Source organism: Bos grunniens, chromosome 9, assembly GCF_055505025.1.
Source record: "Bos grunniens cultivar Pamir isolate PY7600 chromosome 9, Bosgru_T2T1.0, whole genome shotgun sequence".
NCBI lineage: Eukaryota > Metazoa > Chordata > Mammalia > Artiodactyla > Bovidae > Bos > Bos grunniens.
The window spans coordinates 103297114-103316066 of NC_141173.1; the positions used below are offsets into that span (position 1 = coordinate 103297114).

At 49.8% G+C, this 18953-nt stretch overlaps 1 protein-coding gene across 21 annotated transcripts in view; it reads left to right on the forward strand.

Moving 5' to 3' along the window:
* Positions 1-18953, forward strand: part of AFDN (afadin, adherens junction formation factor) — a 112836-nt gene that overhangs the window by 50500 nt on the left and 43383 nt on the right. For all 21 annotated transcript variants that reach the window (XM_086318718.1, XM_086318722.1, XM_086318720.1 and 18 more), the window contains exons 8-14: positions 786-953; positions 8389-8483; positions 9127-9389; positions 13814-13883; positions 15132-15250; positions 18093-18154; positions 18257-18462. In XM_086318718.1, the coding sequence (XP_086174844.1) occupies positions 786-953; positions 8389-8483; positions 9127-9389; positions 13814-13883; positions 15132-15250; positions 18093-18154; positions 18257-18462 (983 nt within the window). The remainder of the gene's footprint in view (positions 1-785; positions 954-8388; positions 8484-9126; positions 9390-13813; positions 13884-15131; positions 15251-18092; positions 18155-18256; positions 18463-18953) is intronic.

An 18953-nucleotide genomic window follows, 5' to 3' on the forward strand; every position in this document is an offset into this window, starting at 1 on the left:
GAGAGAACAGTTTTCTTGCTTTCAGAAATACTTCTGAAGCTCGCTGTTGCTCAGTGAAGGGCCTTGGTGTTGACAAAGACGTGAAAACTTACTGCCAGTTAACCCTGGCATATTTGAATGTAGATTGGTACTTTCAAATGTACACTTGCTTCGTACTTTTTCTGGACAATATGAAGTTAAACTTTATTAAAGTCAAATTGATCTTAATTGTGACTTAATTGAATTAAGAATATTTGTGTGTATGTATTAATGTGCGTCTGTGTTACTACATGTGTGTATGGACATATTGATCATAGGGTTGTTTGCCAATAGAAGCATTTATTCTGAAATATGTTGTTTTCAAGCATATGACGTGTTTGCATGATTGTTAATTTAAAATGCTTTGGGGAAATTGCTTACAAGAGTTTTCAAGAACACAAAGTTAAATTGCGTGAGCTTTTCTTAATTATGCCTTGGGCAGTGGTGTGCAATCCTAAGTTGCTTCAGTTGTGTCCAACTCTTTGCGCCCCTGTGGACTGTAGTCCCCCAGGCTCCTCTGTCCCTGGGATTCTCCAGGAAGAATACTGGAGTGGGTTGCTGTTTACTCCTCCAGGGGATCTTCCCAGCCCAGGGATCAAACCAGGTCTCCTGCATCTCCCGTATTGGCAGGTGGATTCTTTACCACTGGAGTCACCCTGGGAGATGTTAAATTGCATTTTCCTGAAGAACCTTGGGCAGCTGATGGTCGATTAGCTGTCCATCGACATTCACTTGAGTCGGTTGATAATTTACAGTTTCTATTCTAGGGATTTTAGTCTTTCAGTTGAAGAGGAGGCCACCAGACCACATCCCAAAGAAAAGTAAGAAGCACACGGACGGGAAGCCCCTGCAGGGGAAGGAGAGAGCCGATGGGTCGGCCTACGGCTCCGCCCTGCCCCCCGAGAAGCTGCCCTACCTCGTGGAGCTGAGCCCGGGTGAGCAGGGCCACGCTGGGCGTGCTGTGCTTTGTGGTGAATCTTACTCGGATAGACTTTCTTTTGGTTGACATCCTTTTTTTTTTTTAAAGACCATTTATTTATTTATTTTTTAAAGTAGCCATCATAAGATGGTATTTATTAAAAAAACCCTTAAGATTATAGGGTATGTATATTCATGCATAAGAATAAACTTAACATGCACAAAAATGGATATTGAAAAACAAAATCTTAAATAGTGAATACAGAGAGTTTTTGAGATGTTTAAATGATCTACTCCCTTTAAAAAATTTTTTTCCAAAAATAACCTTGTAAAATACTTTAGCTACTAAAAATCAGGAAACTGAGACATACTTTTCTCAGGACAGATTTTCTAGAGGCAGATGTGTGTGTATGTGTTACACTGTTGCTCAGTGTATGAATCTCCTAAAGGATATCTGTAAAGTCAGCTGTATATCCAAGAAGTCCATGCGTAAGAGGAAGGGTATGTGCGTAGTTTTAAATGACAATAGACTCAGTGTATATCAGGTCAGCCTTCTAATAGACTAAGTGTACCTTCAGGTCAGCCTTCTAATAGACTAAGTGTACATTCGGGTCAGCCTTCTAGACAGTGTGTTTGTTGTGCTGTCTTAAGCTAAAGCTGTTGTTACAAGTTAGTCATCAGGCAGAGAAATATATTGACTTTCCTAAAATGTCTTATGCACACACATTGTTATACAATGTACTTAATCTGCTTACATACTTGATACGTGTGTGACACGTGTATCGTTCTCATTCAGCTGAACTGCGTCATTTCTGTTTATTTGGTTAAAATGGTGCCCTGTGACCTGTACCCTAAAATGCTATCAAGACCAGAGTCGACCCTCCCACCCAGAGTTTCTTTTAAATGAAGCTTAGTAAGTAATCCTACAAAAGGTTAGCTAGAAGCAAACTGTTACGGAGATAGCCTGTGGATCCTTGGGCAGGAAGTATGTTTTGCTCTTTGATTCCTGAGTATTCATTTTTGCTTACAAAATTATGGCTCACTAATGATGGGCGTGGTCCCTGTGGTGCAGGGTGTCCTCTGGGTGGTGTGGTGTTGATACAGGTAAAATGGCTGCTGTTTTGACTGACTGTAGTTTATAGTCTGTGGCCCTGTGCTACAGGCAGTAACTTCTATGTCTGAAGTTTTTTTTAAAATTGATTAGCTGTTTGTGGGGAAATGTGAGTATTGCTCTGTCTCTGAGTTCTCTGGCTGAAAAGTTCATGGATGCTTTGGTTTGGAAACCTGGCGTGTCTGGCGTCTGGACACTTTGGTTTGGAAACCTGGCGTGTCTGGCGTCTGGGTGTGAGGGTTGGTGCTCAGACGTGTGCAGCAGTGCATGGTGGCTGGGAGACGGCAGTTGGTTTTGAAACTTAGTCTTTGGGTCTTGGGTCTGTCCTTTAAAATTCTGCATTACGTGCTGGAAATTAATGATTATTTTCTTTCTCCCAAACCAAAATGTTTGAAAATAGTATTAGCCCATAGAGACTTCATACACAGCAGCTGACATAGGGTAGTTTTGAAATGCAGACCAGCAAGCTGACTTGGGTGGTGGCAGGGCAGGTGACGAGTGCTTCCCAAGTGCTTCTTAGGTGGCGGCGCTGCTCTGGGCCTTGGAGGTGGAGCAGCAAAAAGTCAGATTAAACCCCCGACCTTGGGACTCATGTTTCGGCGAGAAGTGCTGTTTTGACTGCTGATCTCACACTTAGCGTCTCCCAGGCTGTAAACTGTGTAGAGCTGTTCTGCGGGCGTAGAGGAACAGAGGGTGGGTCCTGCGCAGATGCCAGTTGTGTCCTGCTTGCCACCAGACGCTGGCGGCGTGCATCACACACTTGTTAGTGCCCCGGCCTCTGCTACCTCCAGTCAGGGTCGCAGAGCTGCCGCCAAAGCCTGGGCAGCGGGTGCAGAGGGGCCAGAGGTCTCGCTGTCCTCCTGCGATTTGCGGTCTCATTCTGAGTGGGTGGGCATTGTGCGCCCAGGGCTTTGCCGCCCTGCCAGGTGCGGGGCCGCGGGGGAGCCTCTCTGCTCATGGAGGCCGCACTCGGGGGTCACGGAGGCAGGCCCGGTGCCTGCCACGGGCTTCTCACCCCAGAGCCGTCCACCCCAGAGCCCTCTGGCCTGCCGGTGTGGCTGCAGCGCTCCTAGCACGGTCTGCAGGCGGAATGAGAGGGTGTTTGCCACCCGCCGCTGGGTGGCAGGTCGGGGGTGAGGACCGCGTGGCTGCACGTCAGCCAGCACGTGTCCTCGGCGGGGGCGGGGGGAACTGAGGCCCGCAGGTGTTGTCCAGGCTTCTGAGACGTGGGTACACGCTTCCACTGTCTTTTGGAGGGACAGGGGTAGCGAGTCATGTTATTCTTTGGGTGGAAGCGATCGCCTCCTCCCAGCAGGGTGGGGGTCTCCCTGCGCTGGACTAACTGCTGCCCGCCTCGGGCACTCACCTGTTGTCTCAGTGTCTCCCTAACAGTGGGCCTCGGTCTCTCACACTCGCGCCGCGTGGAGCACGCTGCCGTGTCCGCGCCCCGGGCTCGGGTGGCGCGCTTTTCCCGCGCACGGTCGCCCCTGCAGCTTACCCTCTCTGTCTCCCCCCACGCCTTCTGCACGGCCTCTGTCCTGCTGCGGCCTTCACCTGGGGGCCGTGCATGACTCCGACCCCAGGGAGAAGGAACCACTCGGCCTGCTACAGCTCTCACGCTTCCGAAGGTAACGCTGTGCTTCCTACTGCTTTCTTAACCAGAGCACTGACCGCCTCGCGGGCAGAACAATGTGGACTGACCACATGCGTGATGTGTTCATTGTTCAATTAATATAACGCTTCCTAAGAGTTTAATGTCCTTTCATTTTATACCTATCTAGTAATTGTTCCATATCCAGAATTCATTTAAGAGAAGCTTGTTTTGCAGACATTTCCAGTTCCTTTGTTCAGGATAAGTCTTAAGTGAGAATTTGGAGTGAAGAAGGAAGAGACTGGTTTTCTTGACCTTCAACTCCCTCTCCCCCAAGACAATCAAGAAGAGGGGGCGAGGCGGGGGAGGAGGAGATGGACGGGGAACAGACAGCCTGAGACCCAGGCCCAGAGAGAGAGGGCCTGGGCTGAGAGGTGGGGCATGGTGCGTGGGGAGGGCCACGTGTGTGATGCCCCAGGAGGCTGCAGAGGAGGAGCCGGCCGGCCAGTGGTGCCACTCACCCCTGGCCCCTGGTGGGGCTCTCACTGGTGTCCGGACCGGATGCAGGGTGTCTTAGGGCTGTCCTCGTTCTCCCGGTTGAAACTCATCTCTTGTCAGCAGAGCTGTGCTTTCTTACTTGGGGTTTGTTTCTCAAATTTTGTGCAGTAGAGTCTATCTTAGATAGGACATGGAATTATTTCTTTGGTCTGTTTTTACATTTTAAATGTCATATTTTGCATGTCGAATGTAATAGTCAAGTACGTTCTTGTATAGAAAACTTATTCAGCTTGTAGCATCTTATATTGGTTTGTTGAACTTTGTCCAAACTGATCATACAGGTTTTCATCAGATACTAGCCAAACTTGGAGTTTGGGGGGGTTTTGTTCATTTTTTAAAGAAAAATAGAAACAATTGGTGTTTACCACCTGTGCTGTGTGCTGCGTTTAGTTGCCCAGTTGTGTCCAGCTCTGTGGGACCCCACGGACTGTAGCCCTCCAGGCTCCCCTGTCCGTGGGATTCTCCAGGCAAGAACACTGGAGTGGGTTGCCGTGCCCTCCTCCAGGGGATCTTCCTGACCCAGAGATCAAACCCAGTATGTATCACCTACTTTGATGTAATACATAAATAGAGTCTTAGACATGTTTCAGTTGTTATTTTATTCCTGAAAAGGACTCTAATGTCTTCCTATGTTTTTTAATTTCATACTGTAAAATAATGGAACAGTAGAGAATACATTTTTTTTTTTACCTGGCATGTACCAAAAATACGCATGATACAGTCATCGACTTCACTGAAGTGTCCTTAGTTTTTGTTTGAGGAGACAGTTTTTTGGATTTTTTTTTCTAATAGAGTTAGTGAAAATACTCTCTCGATAGTCATGTTTCAGTAAGATTCACATTTCTTTTTTGTTGATGTCTTAACTGTTCTCTTGGTTTGTTGAAGTGTGAGCTCTCTGGGCACGTGACCATCATCCACTTCCTCACTGTGCATCTCCGGCGTGCAGCACGGCGGCGGGGCCGTGCTTGCGGTCAGCTGTCCTTAGGTGCGCGAGTCCCCTCCCTCCATCCACGCAGGGTGGTTGGCAGGACCCCAGCCGCTTCGTCCAGCCGGCCGCCGGCGGCGGTTGGGGGCAGAGGCGGAGCTGGCTGTGTGGAAGTGCTGCCGGCTGAGAATGCAGGCGCCCTTGGGCTCGCTCTCAGGATGTGCTCAGAGCGGTCTCTGGGAGTGCTGGGGAAAGCCGCAGCAGACCAGCGTGCAGGGCAGAGTGCTAGGCGTGGGGGCGTGCTGGCAGAGTTGGCAGATGAAATTCAGGGTGAATTTCAGAGGAAACGCCGGTTAGTCAGGTGTTGGACGTCTGACAGGGTTTTGTGCAGCTTGTTCGGGAGCCCCGAGTCGGTCTCTGACAGGTGTGTGAGCGCCGGAGACGCTGGGCGTCAGGTTGCCCCATCCACTAAAGGCAGACGCTGCAGGTTTGCTTCTGGGCGGAGGTGGGGATGTTTCACCTGGACTTTTTGTGCCTTTTGAGTTTTGAACCATATGATTGTGTTGCATACCTGTTTGACTGGACGGACGTGAGTTTGAGCAAACTCCAGGAGATGGTGAAGGACAGGGATGCCTGGCGTGCTGCAGTCCATGGGGTCGCAAAGAGTCGGACGCGACTGAACAACAACACATATTTTTAAGGCAAAAGTGCAAAATTTAAAAAAAAACTTTGAAAACCTCTGGGAGAAGCTCTGGTGTGTGTGGTCGGGTTCCTCAAGAGGACTTACTCCGCCTTTGGGCCACGCCAGAGCTGCTGTAGCTTGAAGGGAGAAGGGTGCTCCCGCCCTCCAGGCACAAGCAGTGTTTACAGAAGGGGACGCAGAAGGGTTTGTGTTACGCAGCAGTTGTGGTGTGTGTCCGGCCCCTGAGATGACTGCTTTTGCTGAGGAGAGGGGCGCGGACCCACGAGGAGAAGTCGGCTCCTTGCACATTCCTTGCCTCCATTTCCGTTTCTCCCCATGGCCCCTCGGCTCCCTTCTGTCTCCGGCATCTGTGGCCCCCACTCCGGGTACTCTGGACACACCTGTAAAGGTGTCTCTCTCTCGTGTTACTCCTGGGGAGCAGTGAGGAAGGAGGGGCTTGAGAGGTGGTTTCTGTCCGCCTGTCGGCAGGTTTCTGCTACAGGGAAGTGGTGAGAAAGGAGAGGATGGGGAAGTCTGTAGAGCTCCCTTTCTTGCTGCTGCTGCTAAGTCGCTTCAGTCGTGTTCGACTCTGTGCGACCCCATGGACTGCAGCCCCCCAGGAGTCTCTCTGCCCGTGGGATTCTCCAGGCGAGAGCACTGGAGTGGGTTGCTATTTCCTTCTCCAATGCGTGAAACTGAAAAGTGAAAGTGAAGTCGCTCAGTCGTGTCCGACTGATAGTGACCCCATGGACTGCAGCCCACCAGGCTCCTCCGCCTGTGGGATTCTCCAGGCGAGAGCACTGGAGTGGGTGCCATCGCCTTCTCCTTTCTTGTTATGTTTCTAAATTCGTGGCTGTAAATGTTGATGTAAAAAAAAGTTTGTATTATCAGGTTATTAGCTCACAAGATGCCCTTCAGAAGCATTCAGAATTTCAGAAGAAAGCATCTGTGCATTTTTCTGTCACCGCTAAACACATTTTTCACATTCTTCTGTTGTTTTCTTTTTAAACGTTGTAATTGAGACAATTGTTCTGGACCACTAATTTGCTTCTTTTGCTTTCTTTATGATTCATTAGTGTAATTCTGTGTGGCCACACTGCAGTATTCTGTTCTCTCCATTTTTAGTTAGTAGCTACTCCCTGTTAACCGGTCCCAGTTTACGGGATGCACACTGTGGACCACGGTCCGTGCTGAGGGCCAGGTGTAAAGAGACCATTTTAGACGCCCTTCTGCGCCGGAGCCCAGGGGTGGGGGTGTGAGGAAGCGGCTGCTTCGGGGGCACGGCACGGCTGACGATGCCTCTCAGCCCGGACTGACCCCAGGGCTGCCCGAGGTGTTGAAAGGCAGCAGAGTAACACGCCCCCGGCAGGTCTGATGGAACTGGCCCGTCCAGGAAGGCCCCACATGATGGATGCCCTGTTCTGAGTCAGTACTTGGAGGTGAAACAGAAAGGCTCAGACGAGGCTTCCGCTGCGGCCGCCTCCCACCGGGATGCCCCGTGTGGGCTCTGTTCGAGGCGAAGTCTATGGAGCCCGGCTCGGTCTCCTCTTCACCCGATCTCAGAATTGCTGCAGTAGCTCGCAGATAGGAAACCTGCCATCAGCCTGCTGCTTTGTGCACTCACAAGTTAGCGACCGTGCTGACGGCTTGCGTGCCCTGCTCCCGGTGTTGGTCTTCGAGAGTTGGGACCATCCTCTGTGTGCTCTGGCGGGCCCATCTCCTGACCCCTTGGTGAGTGGGTCTGAAGTCATTGAGCCTCCGGTGCGGCGGGGACCCTCCAGGCTGCTGTCCGGGCTGGGATCGCGTCCTGATGCAGCCGTGTCGGGGCTGAGGCCCGTCCCCGCCTGGGCACCAGGGCTGGGGTCAGAGTGGCCTGCGCTAGCTGGGATGTAGGGGGGGGTAAGTGTCCGGGCCTCAGTGGGCAGGGGTCTCAGCGCATGTGGTCCCCCTCCCCCTCCTGCTCTACCCCCAGGCAACCCCATCAGGTCAGAGAAGTTCATGCACAGCCAGGGGGAACGTCTCGCGGCTCCAGGAAGTTTAAAATGACACAGAAAGCTCCAGTCTCTGTTTGTGTTTCTCCCCAGTTGCGCTCCATGGAGGTGGGCGCCTCACCGCAGTTCCTACTGGGACTCGGCGCGGTGGCGGCCGGCGGGTGGCGTGGGGCCGCCTCCTTGGGTCTGCCCCTGGACCTGGGAGAGGGCTCGCGTTTCCCCGCGGGCTGTGTGCAGGGCTCATGGGGCAACGGTCAGTCTGGAGGCGCCCGATCTCCTCCCTGGTCTTCATTCAGGACCAGATGGGTCCAGTACCATGTGGTCAGGATGCGTTTTTTATGCGGTAAGCAAGGTTGGTAGGAAGGTTGGTGTTAGTACCTTGTAGTGTAATAAGCAGAAACTGATACGTTCGTGTCTTCATTTGCATTTTGTGCACCCAGTTAAACTGCAGGATGTAAACCTGGGGAGTTCTTTGAAAAGAAACCCTGAGAACTGAGTGGTTGTCTTTTCAAGGATTGCCCGTTTGCTTGTTTCAAATCACGTGGCGAGAGCCTTGTGATTTGACTCGCAGTGAAGCCTGTTCTCCTCCCGCAGACGGTTCTGACTCCAGAGACAAGCCAAAGCTCTACCGCCTTCAGCTCAGCGTCACGGAGGTGGGGACCGAGAAGTTCGACGACAGCTCCATCCAGGTGCGTGGGCGGGGCCGGGGCGGGGCCGTAGAGAGCAGATTGACGGCTGGCGGCGCGGGAGGCGTGAGCGTCGGTCCTCCAGCCCCTCAGGGCCCTGGCCTGCTCGCTTTTCCCCGGGACATGGGGCTGCTTTTATAGGGTGCTTCAGTAGACAGTACAGGCAAGCGCATCCCCGGGGCCCACACGCAACGGGAGGCAGGCATCACTCCCGCTCGGCGCGGCGCTCGGGCTAGACTGGGCCAGGTCCTGGGTGTCTGTGAGTGAGGACGTTCGCCCCTCGCCTCTTGGGGCTGAGCTTGGCAGGCCGCGCTCTCTCTGCCCTCATTTCTCAGCTTGGAGCCACGGGGCCGAGGACCCGTGTCCGTCTCCTCCTCCATCCTCCCCACAGCAGAGCACTCCAGTGATCCGTCCGGTTAGATCCATTATCATCTCATAAGCATGCAAGCTCCTGGAAGCTAAAAATAAAAGTTACCTTGACAGTGTTTATTACTTTTTTGCTATTGAGGGAAGTTCCCTGAAACCACCAAAAATCCAGAGTTTATTAGGTTGTATTTATCATGAAAGGGGGACTCCAGAATCTTAAAATTCAGTTTTAAATGCTCTATGCTTGATGGAAGTTCCTTGGATTTTCCTTCCTTCCCAGTTGTTTGGTTCAGGCATTCAGCCCCATCACTGTGACCTCACGAATATGGACGGGGTGGTCACAGTCACGCCGAGAAGCATGGATGCTGAGACCTACGTGGATGGGCAGCGCATCTCGGAGACCACGATGCTGCAGAGCGGGATGAAGGTGCAGTTCGGGGCGTCCCACGTGTTCAAGTTCGTGGACCCCAGCCAGGACCACACGCTCCCCAAGAGATCCGTGGACGGGGGCCTGACTGTGAAGGGCCCCAGACATAAGTCTGGGTAAGAGCACTGGTGCCTTTGAGAATTCTGGAGAGTGTGATCATGCCAGAGCAGATGTGAGTTAGCCGTGGACTGTGTTTTATTGTCTTCTAATTTCTAAAAATTCAGAATTCACCATCTGTGGTTCAGGTTGGGTTTGGGTTCGTTTCAGAGAAGAAGGAAGGAAGGTCTTGACTTCGTCTTGAAATTGGAAGTTGTGGCTGGTTTTTTAAATTCTTTTTAAATTTTGTCTTTTAGCTGATACTTTAAAGCCATACTTTGAGTTACAGTGTTCTGAATCTAGGTAACTAGGTTTTTGTTGGATTTTGTTGCAACGTATGTATCATTTCTGTTCCTAGTGATAAAACACGGTCTTTTTTTAAAGGAACGTAAAGTGTTGTGGCTCCACCTAGTGCCTCTCTGAGGACCTGCGACACGGGCCTGTGGCAGGAAAGGAAACACTTACTGTCTGCAGGCCGGGAGGAAGACGCCCTCTCTGACGGTGACTGTTGTTAGCGAGTGTGCTGGCCCAGGGCTTTACTGCCGGTGTTCAGGCTGGTGGGCGTGGGTCTCGGGCCAGCAGGTGCGCAGCCTGCCCCGTGGTGTCGCAGGCCTGCCCTGGAGCCTCCAGGGCCTTCCGTCTCCCACGTTGTCTCCTGGCGGCTCCTCGGCGGGGGATCCAGCCTCTGCCTGCCCTCTCCTCGCCACGCCTCTTGTCTGCTGCTGGGCTTACTTCTAGGCTTTGTGCCGTCTCTCTTCTGATGGTGTTCGTCGTAGCATCACTGTCACGAGCAGTTCTGTTAGCCGTCTGTGCCCCCGTCAGAGTCAGTCTCAGTCTTGCTAGGATGTGCGTGCGTCTGAGAGCTCGGCCTCCTGCTGCTGTTCCGGCGCAGAGGGTCCTGCTTTGCGGGGCTGCAGTGTCTAGTCCAGTCTAGTCACATCTCTGGGTAAGCCGAGATCGTGTCGGCGTGGTGCCACTGTGAAACTCGATCTCTAGTATCTTTCTCCTGCAAAACTAGTGGAAACTGCTTAGTAGTTGATTATACCGGTACCTCTATGTACATCCATAACTAGGGCAGACTTCTCACTTTTATAAAGATGAGTGTTGTTCTAACATTAAACTGTTACATAAACTTCTAGGTAAGTAACTTGTGTTTTCTTTTTTACACACATCTCTGTATACCTTTAAAACGAGACATAATCCCCATGCCAGTGCAGGTGTGGGGCGTGGACTCAGCATTTGCACACACGTGAGGTGGTCACAGTGCGTGTAGGTGCTGTCCTCGCCATCAGAGGTACAGGAGTTCTTTCCTTGGGATGAGAACACTCAGGACTGCTCTCTTAATGACCGCTGAACTCTGGTTCCTGTGCTGTGCGTTACCCCCTCCCTCTACCCACAAACCTCTGCCTCTGGTCACCACCGGTATGTTTGTATCTATGACCTTGGTTTTTTTGTTACTACTTTTAATAAGATTTTTTAAAATTTATTTTTAATTGAAGGATAATTGCGTTACAATGTTGTATTGGTTTCTGCCACACATCAGTGTGAATCAGCCGTGGGTGTGCGTGTCCGCTCCCTCGGGAGCCTCCCCCCACCCCTCTACCTTGTCATGGAGCGCCGGGCTTGCGCTCCCTGATTCGCACAGCAGGTTCGAACCGGCTGCCCGCTTCCCCTTTGCTGATGCGCGTGTTTCTGTGCCAACTCGTCCCCCCTCTCCTTCCCCTCCCGTGTCCACAGGTCTGTTCGCTGTGTCTGCGTCTCCGTTGCTGCCCTGCAGATAGGTTCATCAGCACCATCTTTCTAGATTCTCTATGTGTGTGTTTTAATATACTGTTGTTTGACTTGCCACTTCACTCTGTACAGTGGGCTCTAGCTTTATCTACCGCAGTAGCACTGACTCAGAACGCAGCCCGTTTGTGGCTGAGTGACGCCCCACTGCATCTGTGCGCCACAGCGCTCTGTTCATCTGTCCGTGTCAGCCAGGTGGTTTCCATGTCCCAGCCATGAACGTCGGGGCACCTGTGTCTTTTCAGTTTTTATCTCCTCAGGATATATGCTCAGTAGTGGGATTGTTGGGCCATGGGCTAGTTTTATTCCTAGTTTTTTTTTTTTTAAGGAATCTCCATCAGTTTACATTCCCACCAACAGTGCAGAAGGGTTCTCTTTCCTCCCCCGCCCCCAGAGTTTGTTGTTTGCAGTTTTTGAAGACGGCCATTCCAGCCAGTGAGGTGATGCCTCTTTGTGGTTTTGGTTTGCATTTCTCTAATAATGAGTGAGGTTGAGCATCTTTTCACGTGTTTAATAGCCATCTGTATGTCTTCGTTGGAGAAATGTGTATCCATCCACTTTTTCATTGGGTTTTTTTTTTGTCCTGGTGTAGAGCTGCATGAGCTGCTTGTATATTTTGGAGATTAATCCTTAGTCAGCTGTTTCATTTGCTATTATTTTCTCCCATTCTGAGGGTTATCTTTTCACTGTGTTTATAGATTCCTTTGCTGTGTGAAAGCTTTTAAGTTTAATTAGGTCCCACTTGTTTATTTTTGTTTTTATTTCCATTCCTCTAGGACATGGGTCACAGAGGATCTTGCTGTGATTTATGTCAAAGAGTGTCCTGCCTGTGTTCTCCTCTCAGTTTTATGGTTCCTGGTCTTACATTGAGTAGAATGGACATCTCAGCTGTATTACTTTCTCCAGTCCCTGAGCACAAGATATCTAGTGTCGTCCATTTATCTGTGTCTTCTTCCATCTCTGTGATGAATGTCTTAAAGTTTTCAGTGTATTTGTTTTTTACTTTCTTAGTTAAATTTAGGTGTTCTATTCTTTTTGATGCAATTATAAATTGGAATTGTTTTTCTAATCCCTCTGATACTGTTACTAGTGTGTAGAAACAACGTTTTTTTTGGCTCTGTTGTCTTCCTTGCAGCACACGGGTTTCCTTAGTTGCAGCACACAGGGGCTTCTGTAGTTGTGGGACACGGCTTAGTTGCCCCGCAGCATTGCCCAACCAAGAACTGAACCCACACACCACATGCATTGGAAGGCAGCCTCTTCACCACTGGGCCACCAGGGGGGTCCCATACATGGCTGTTGAGTTTTGTCGAACCTTGTGTGTGTGTGAGATGATCGTGTGGTTTTTACCCTTCCTTTTTGTTAACGTGGTGTACCACGTGGATCGACTTGTGAGTGTTGAACCATCTGGCTTTGCTGGGATCGGTCACCGTTATCTTGGTGAGTGAGCATCTCACTATTTTGTTGAATTGGGTCTGCTGATGTTTTGTTGAAATGTTTGCGTCTGTGCTCAGTGGGAACGTTGGCTTGAAAGTCTCTTTTCTTGTGGTGTCCCTGTCTTGTTTTTGGCATCAGGGTGATGATGGCTCATAAAATGAGTTTGAAACTGTCCCCCCACCCTCTTCTATGTCTTGGAATCATTTGAGCATTTGTGTTAACTCTTCTTTAAATGTTTGGTAGAACTCATCAGTGAAGCCATCTGGTCCTGGACTTTAGTTTGTTGGGAGGCCTTTGATTACTGATTCACTCTCCTTTCCAGTGATTAATCTGTTCAGATTTTCTGTTTCTTCATGCTTTAGTCTCGCAAGATTTTGTTTCTGGAGATTTACCCTTTTCTTCTGGGTTGCCCAGTTGGGGCGTTGTTGTTCGTAGTGGTGTGTTCTGATGTGTCCCTGTGTGTTGCCTGTAGTATCTTTGCTTTCATTTCCAGTTGACTTGAGTCCTCTCTCTTTTTTTCTCGGTCAGTCTAGCTGGAGGTTTGTTTTGCTCATCTTTTAAAGGAACCATCTCTTATGATCGTTTCTGTTGTCTTTTTAGTCCCTGTTTCATTTATTTACACTTGGGCTTCATTTGCTGTTCTTATTCTGGTTCCTCAAAGGGTGCGTGATGTGTGTGTGTTCTTAGCTGCAGACTCGGGGTCTCTGTCTTCAGAGCCTTGGTGGTGGGGCACCCCAGGACGCCACAGTTGGTGTTGATGATGTGTGTGGGTGATCGGTCTGGCGCTGTGTCGATGGCCGCGTGCTCGTCACCTGCACCCCTGAGCTCCGTGCCGTTGTGGGCTCTGCCGTCAGAGTCATGGCAGAGTCACTGTGCGATTGTTCACATGCCCAGCATGCAGTGCAAACGGGCCCATGCTACACTGGGAAATTAAGAAACTCGCACAATGGATGAGCTCCTTTTCTTCTTTATGCTTCTTTTCAATTTTGTGTTCCTAGTTTTAAAAACTCTGATCTTGAGAGCATTCAGTACATGTTGGAAAAAACAGCTCATAAAGTCAGTATAGTTTTTTTTATTCGTTAGATTCATATTCTGATAGTAAAGTGATTTCTTGAAGATCTTTGCACACTGGGTTATTTAACAATTTGTACTATTAAGAGACTGCCTCTGATCATTTGAGAGCTATTAATTCTGTGGCTGTTTTGTTTTATCTCAACAGAATTGTTCAGGAGACAACTTTTGATTTAGGAGGAGACGTTCACAGTGGAATGGCCTTACCAGCGAGCAAGGTGGGTGCTTGTCCGTCACCGATAGGACCGTGTCCACGTGGCAGGGTGGCAGTGGAGAACCGCTGACACGCGCAGGGAAGCGTGGTGCGGGCTTTGCGGGGCCTGTGTGCGGGCACCCTGTCTCTTGCGGTCCGCGGGAGCAGCCGCAGAGGCCAGGAGCTTGTGCTTTCTCTCCAAGCAGTGTGTCCCAGGCTTGTCCTCTAGGACCAGACTCCTCGCTCAGATCAGGTCACCCCAGAGGTCACGGCTGCTGCGCTTGTGACCTCAGCCTGGTCCCAGCTCCTGGCTGCCCTCTCCTCTCCGCGGGTACCACACTTGCCCGGGACCCTCCTCTCCTGCACTGTGCTTGCTCTGGGTAGCCGCCCGCCACCAAGGAGAGGCCCCCCGCCCCCGACCTGGGCCTGAGACGGCAGCTGTTTCTTTCTCTGTAGTTGCTGTCTTGCCGCTGGTTCCTGGGGTGGGTTGGTTGGTGGCTGGGACACGGGGTCTCTCCACTTCCCTGTCACTGCTCTGTAACATAAAAATTGTACTACATGCTGTTCACCACATGCGGGAAAGTGTCTTCAGAGCAGGCTGTGCAGCCTCGTCTGGGGCGATACGAGGAGTGGGCGGTGCGCTTCGCGCCGTGTAGGTCACTCCCTGCTTGGCGGGCTCCGCGCCTGCGCTCAGTATCCACAGGGAGGGGCACTGAGAAGTCTGGCAGAGAGTTTTGCTGCCATGAACTTTGCACCTGACTGTATTGGTCTGTTCTGATGGTTCTCTGAGCGTCGGTCGCCATCCCCACCGGCCACAGGCTGCTGGCAGTGGGCACTGCTTGGTGGGGCTTCTGTGCCCCACGTGGGTTGCTGTGTGGGCGTCCGTTCCTTGTGTCAGTTAAGGGCAGGAAGTGAGCCCGTTTCTGCACTTAGTTCTTCATCGGGCTTTGCGCTGCCATAGTGAGCTTGCACATCCTTTCTTAAAACTCACAAGTAAACAGAGACCTGCCTCTTCACACCGCGCGTGTGCTCTCTCTGCTGTCTTCTGACCCGAGAAGCGCGTGGGGTCCAGATGCCGTGGGGGCCCTCTCTGCCCACGCCCGAGCAGCTGGTTCAGAGCCGCGCTCTTGCTCTCTGCCCAGGACGTGGGTCTGAGTGCTCGGGTGCGCGGCTGTGGCCCCTCTCCCAGGCCCCCGCCCACATCCCCAGCCACACCGGGTGTCACACACACGGCTGCGTGCTCTGTTTAAGCGCCTGTGTCTCCCCGGCTCAGAGCACCGCCAGGCTGGACAGCGACAGGACGCCGTCCACCTCCAGCACCGCTGAGCGGGGGATGGTGAAGCCGATGGTCCGCGTGGAGCAGCAGCTGGACTACCGCCGGCAGGACAGCAGGTGGGGCAGGGCCCCGTGCCCGGGGCTGGGGGGCACAGAGGGGCTGGAGCAGGGATCCGCTCTCGAGGTCCAGCTGAGCCCTCCGGGATGTGGGCAGAACCTCACGGGTATTTGCTTTTCATGTCACCGAATTAAAAAAGAAAATGCTCAATTAACAATTTTATCTCTCACTTTATACCTCAACCATGTCTAGGTGAAATAGTCTGAATTAAAATGTTGCTATGTTAAATAGGCTAGCTACTCTGTAAAAACAGGAAAAAGGGAATTTTTAGAGGATTTTAATCATTTGGTAATTTTTATATTTAGATGAGCCTAGTCATTTTACCCATATCTAGAAGAAGTGGCATTGAAGCTGCGTGTTCAGGAGTCACAGAGTGCCCACCTGCCCTTTCCCTGCTCCACGGACTGACAAACGGGATGTTGTTTCTTCTTCGGGTTTTGTTCTTGCTTGGATCCTTTGAACAGAGAGCTTGGAGCTTTTCTTACTTCCTTATCTTAGGATTTTTCAGTGTGCAGGACCTTAATAAGTCAGGGTTCTGTTTCCCTTTGGCTAGTAGCATACTTCAGTGTGGGAGGGCAGATGGTTCAGTTCGGTGCTGAGGTGGAAGTAGGGGGCACCGTGTGACTCTCACCATCACCATAAGCATGGACCTCAGATTGTTGACGGAGCCCTTCGGACCATCGCGGTGCAGCTCCAGTAACCAGGGCGTTAGCCAGGGCTGCTCAGGGACCAGTTGAGCGACAGGTTGCAGGTGCAGTTCTGACGTTGTGCAGCAGAGGGCACTGTGCCTCCTAAGATTTTAATGACATTCATCCCAGTAAGTAACGGAGAAGGCAATGGCACCCCACTCCAGTACTCTTGCCTGGAAAATCCCATGGACGGAGGAGCCTGGTAGGCTGCAGTCCATGGAGTTGCTAAGAGTCGGACACGACTGAGTGACTTCACTTTCACTTTTCACTTTCATGCATTGGAGAAGGAAATGGCAACCCACTCCAGTGTTCTTGCCTGGAGAGTCCCAGGACCGGGGAGCCTGGTGGGCTGCCTTCTATGGGGTTGCACAGAGTTGGACACGACTGAAGTGACTTAGCAGCAGCAGCAGCCAGTAATTAAATCTGTAGACTCATATGGGAACTTCATGTTTTTACCTCGTTTTTATTGTCTGCTTTTGGTTGTTATTCAGTATTATTTTTTGAATTTTTTATAATTACAGTATGAATTATATTGTAATTTTTTTTTTAGCTGTAATAATGAGTAGTCTGCTTTCTGTGTCCATGCTTGTTTTTGGTAGTGTGTTCTAGAGGAAGATGTTCAGGATGGTGAGTTAGTACTATGTGGCGTACCTCCGTCTGCTTATAAGGTGATCGAGATGTATGTATAGTGGTTCTTAGCCCACAGATATTTGAAGAAGCAAATAACTGAGATGGGGCAGGGGAAGATTGATGGCATAATGTCTTCAGGATGTGAAAAATTAATAAGTATACACAGTTAATAAGTAAATGTAGTACGATAATGCATCAAAATAACCATGTGATGATTAATTGTATGTCAGAAATTATTTTATCTATGAGCATATATCTTAATTAAATTTTTTGCAAGGTCATTTGTTTTGCCAAGACTTTAATTAAACTTTTATTTGAAATGTTACTTTGTTGCTATGAAGACAGTGATGGAAACATGGTTCTTCCCATTTTCAATCTCTTGTTTCTCACATCTGCAGTTTTCTTCACTGGTTTAGTCATAAAATCTGAGAGGCTTAAGCAGTGAATGATTAAATACTAATTTTAGTTAAGGAAGAAATCTTTTTGAATGATTGGATTAACTTTTAAAGTATCATTGACACATTTTTTAGATTTTTCAATGAGAATTAAGTTCCTAATTTGTATTAGATTTGCTGAAGTGATAAAGCATTAAAAAAAATAGGTAAACTGTACCCAGGTTCATGTTGTGGGTATTAGATTGAAAAATAAGCGCTTTGTCTGCAGTTCTAGATGTTTACAAATATGGCAGTGTAAGAAAGACATAGTAAAAATAATTGAGCTTTTGAATTATATTCTAAGAGCATTTTTATACCTGAAGTATGGAGTTAAATCCAAATTAATAAATTAGAGACTGGGTAATAAATTCGGAAGCACATAATTTGGTGAAAAGGTTTTTGTTTTTACTTTTGACATCTATAGTAGCTTGAATGGATTCCTGTTGTATCTTCCCCTTACTCGCCTTTGGTGCATGGAGAAGGCGAGCGTGGCAGGACGAGACTGTTGCTGGAGCTGCTGCGGTTCTCCGAGCCGGCCCGTAGCCCTCTGGTCAGCTGTCTTGGTCACCCTGAGGTGCCGTCGCTGTGCGCCTGGACAGATGCTGACACAGCGCAGCCGAGGGCCGGGCTGGCAGGGACCACCCGTCTGATTGACCAGGAGATGGCAGGTGGTGTCCGGCTGTTAGAGCGTTTTTCCCTCTCGTGTGTGAGAGCTCAGTTTCAAGCTCAGGGAGGTTTAGACTTTCTCTTTCTCCCAGTGGTGTCTTTCACTGTTACTCAAGCCGTTGTGGTAGTGGGCGCCCGGCAGCCCCGTCTCTACAGCGCAGGGCGTCTTCATCAAGAACTGACTCGTGGTCGGGTGTGTTCTCCTGACAGAAGCAGATACTCAGGATCTGACCCGTGAGCAGCTGGGCTGGGATGACCCCCAGTTCCCTCACCCGCATGTTGGAAGAGTCTCCACGTGAAAATGAGCCAAGACTTTGTATGCAATATTGACTTTTAAAAAATAGTTGCAGAATCCGCACTGTCTGTTGGGGCTGTTAGCTAATGTGACCTGGTTTTAAGAGATGGCCACTTTGCTTTTTCAGAACTCAGGATGCTCCCGGGCCTGACCTGATTCTGCCTGCAAGCATTGAATTCAGGGAAAGTTGTGAGTAATTTCAGATTCTACTGGTAGTGAATTATTTCTTATTCCATTTTTCTTCGTCTGAGTTTTCATGGTTTTTTTTTCTTTTTTGAAATCTTTTCACAGCTGAAGATTCATTTTTATCTGCCATTATAAATTACACTAATAGCTCTACAGTCCATTTTAAGTTGTCACCTACTTACGTGTTATACATGGCGTGTCGGTATGTATTGTCCAGCCAGTACAGACCCGACGTCAGCCCTGCGGAACGCACGCACAAAGTCATGGCCATCGTCAACAAGATGGTGAGCATGATGGAAGGGGTGATCCAGGTAAGCGCTGACTTGCAGGGCCGCACCAGCCCATGACTGTGGTGATAACTTTTAAATCAACTAAGTCAGTTGTTTTTTTTTTAACATTTCAGATTTGCTTACATGCTTGACTTTATCTGAATAATTTTTTTTCTAAAGCAAAAGCTACATAAGCAGGATCCAAAATTGTATAGCTTTCAAAGTTGAAATGTAAACCTTTCTTTTGTTTTCTTTCCTACAAAATTTAAGGGAAGGGAAGGTTTGTGTGTGGTCCCATAATGATCATGAAAAAGGCCCTTAAAATCACACTAGGTGTGAGAGGGCATTGAGAATTAAAAAATAATTCACGTATCGTAAAATGAACCGTTATAAAGTGAGTAGCTGGGTCGCATTCAGGGCCCTCAGTGCTGTGTGGGTGCCTGTGCTTGGCTCCACGGGGTCCCCGTCCCTCCCAATGGACCCCTCGCCCACACGGGGTCCCTGTCCCTCCTGACAGGACCCCTCGCCCACCA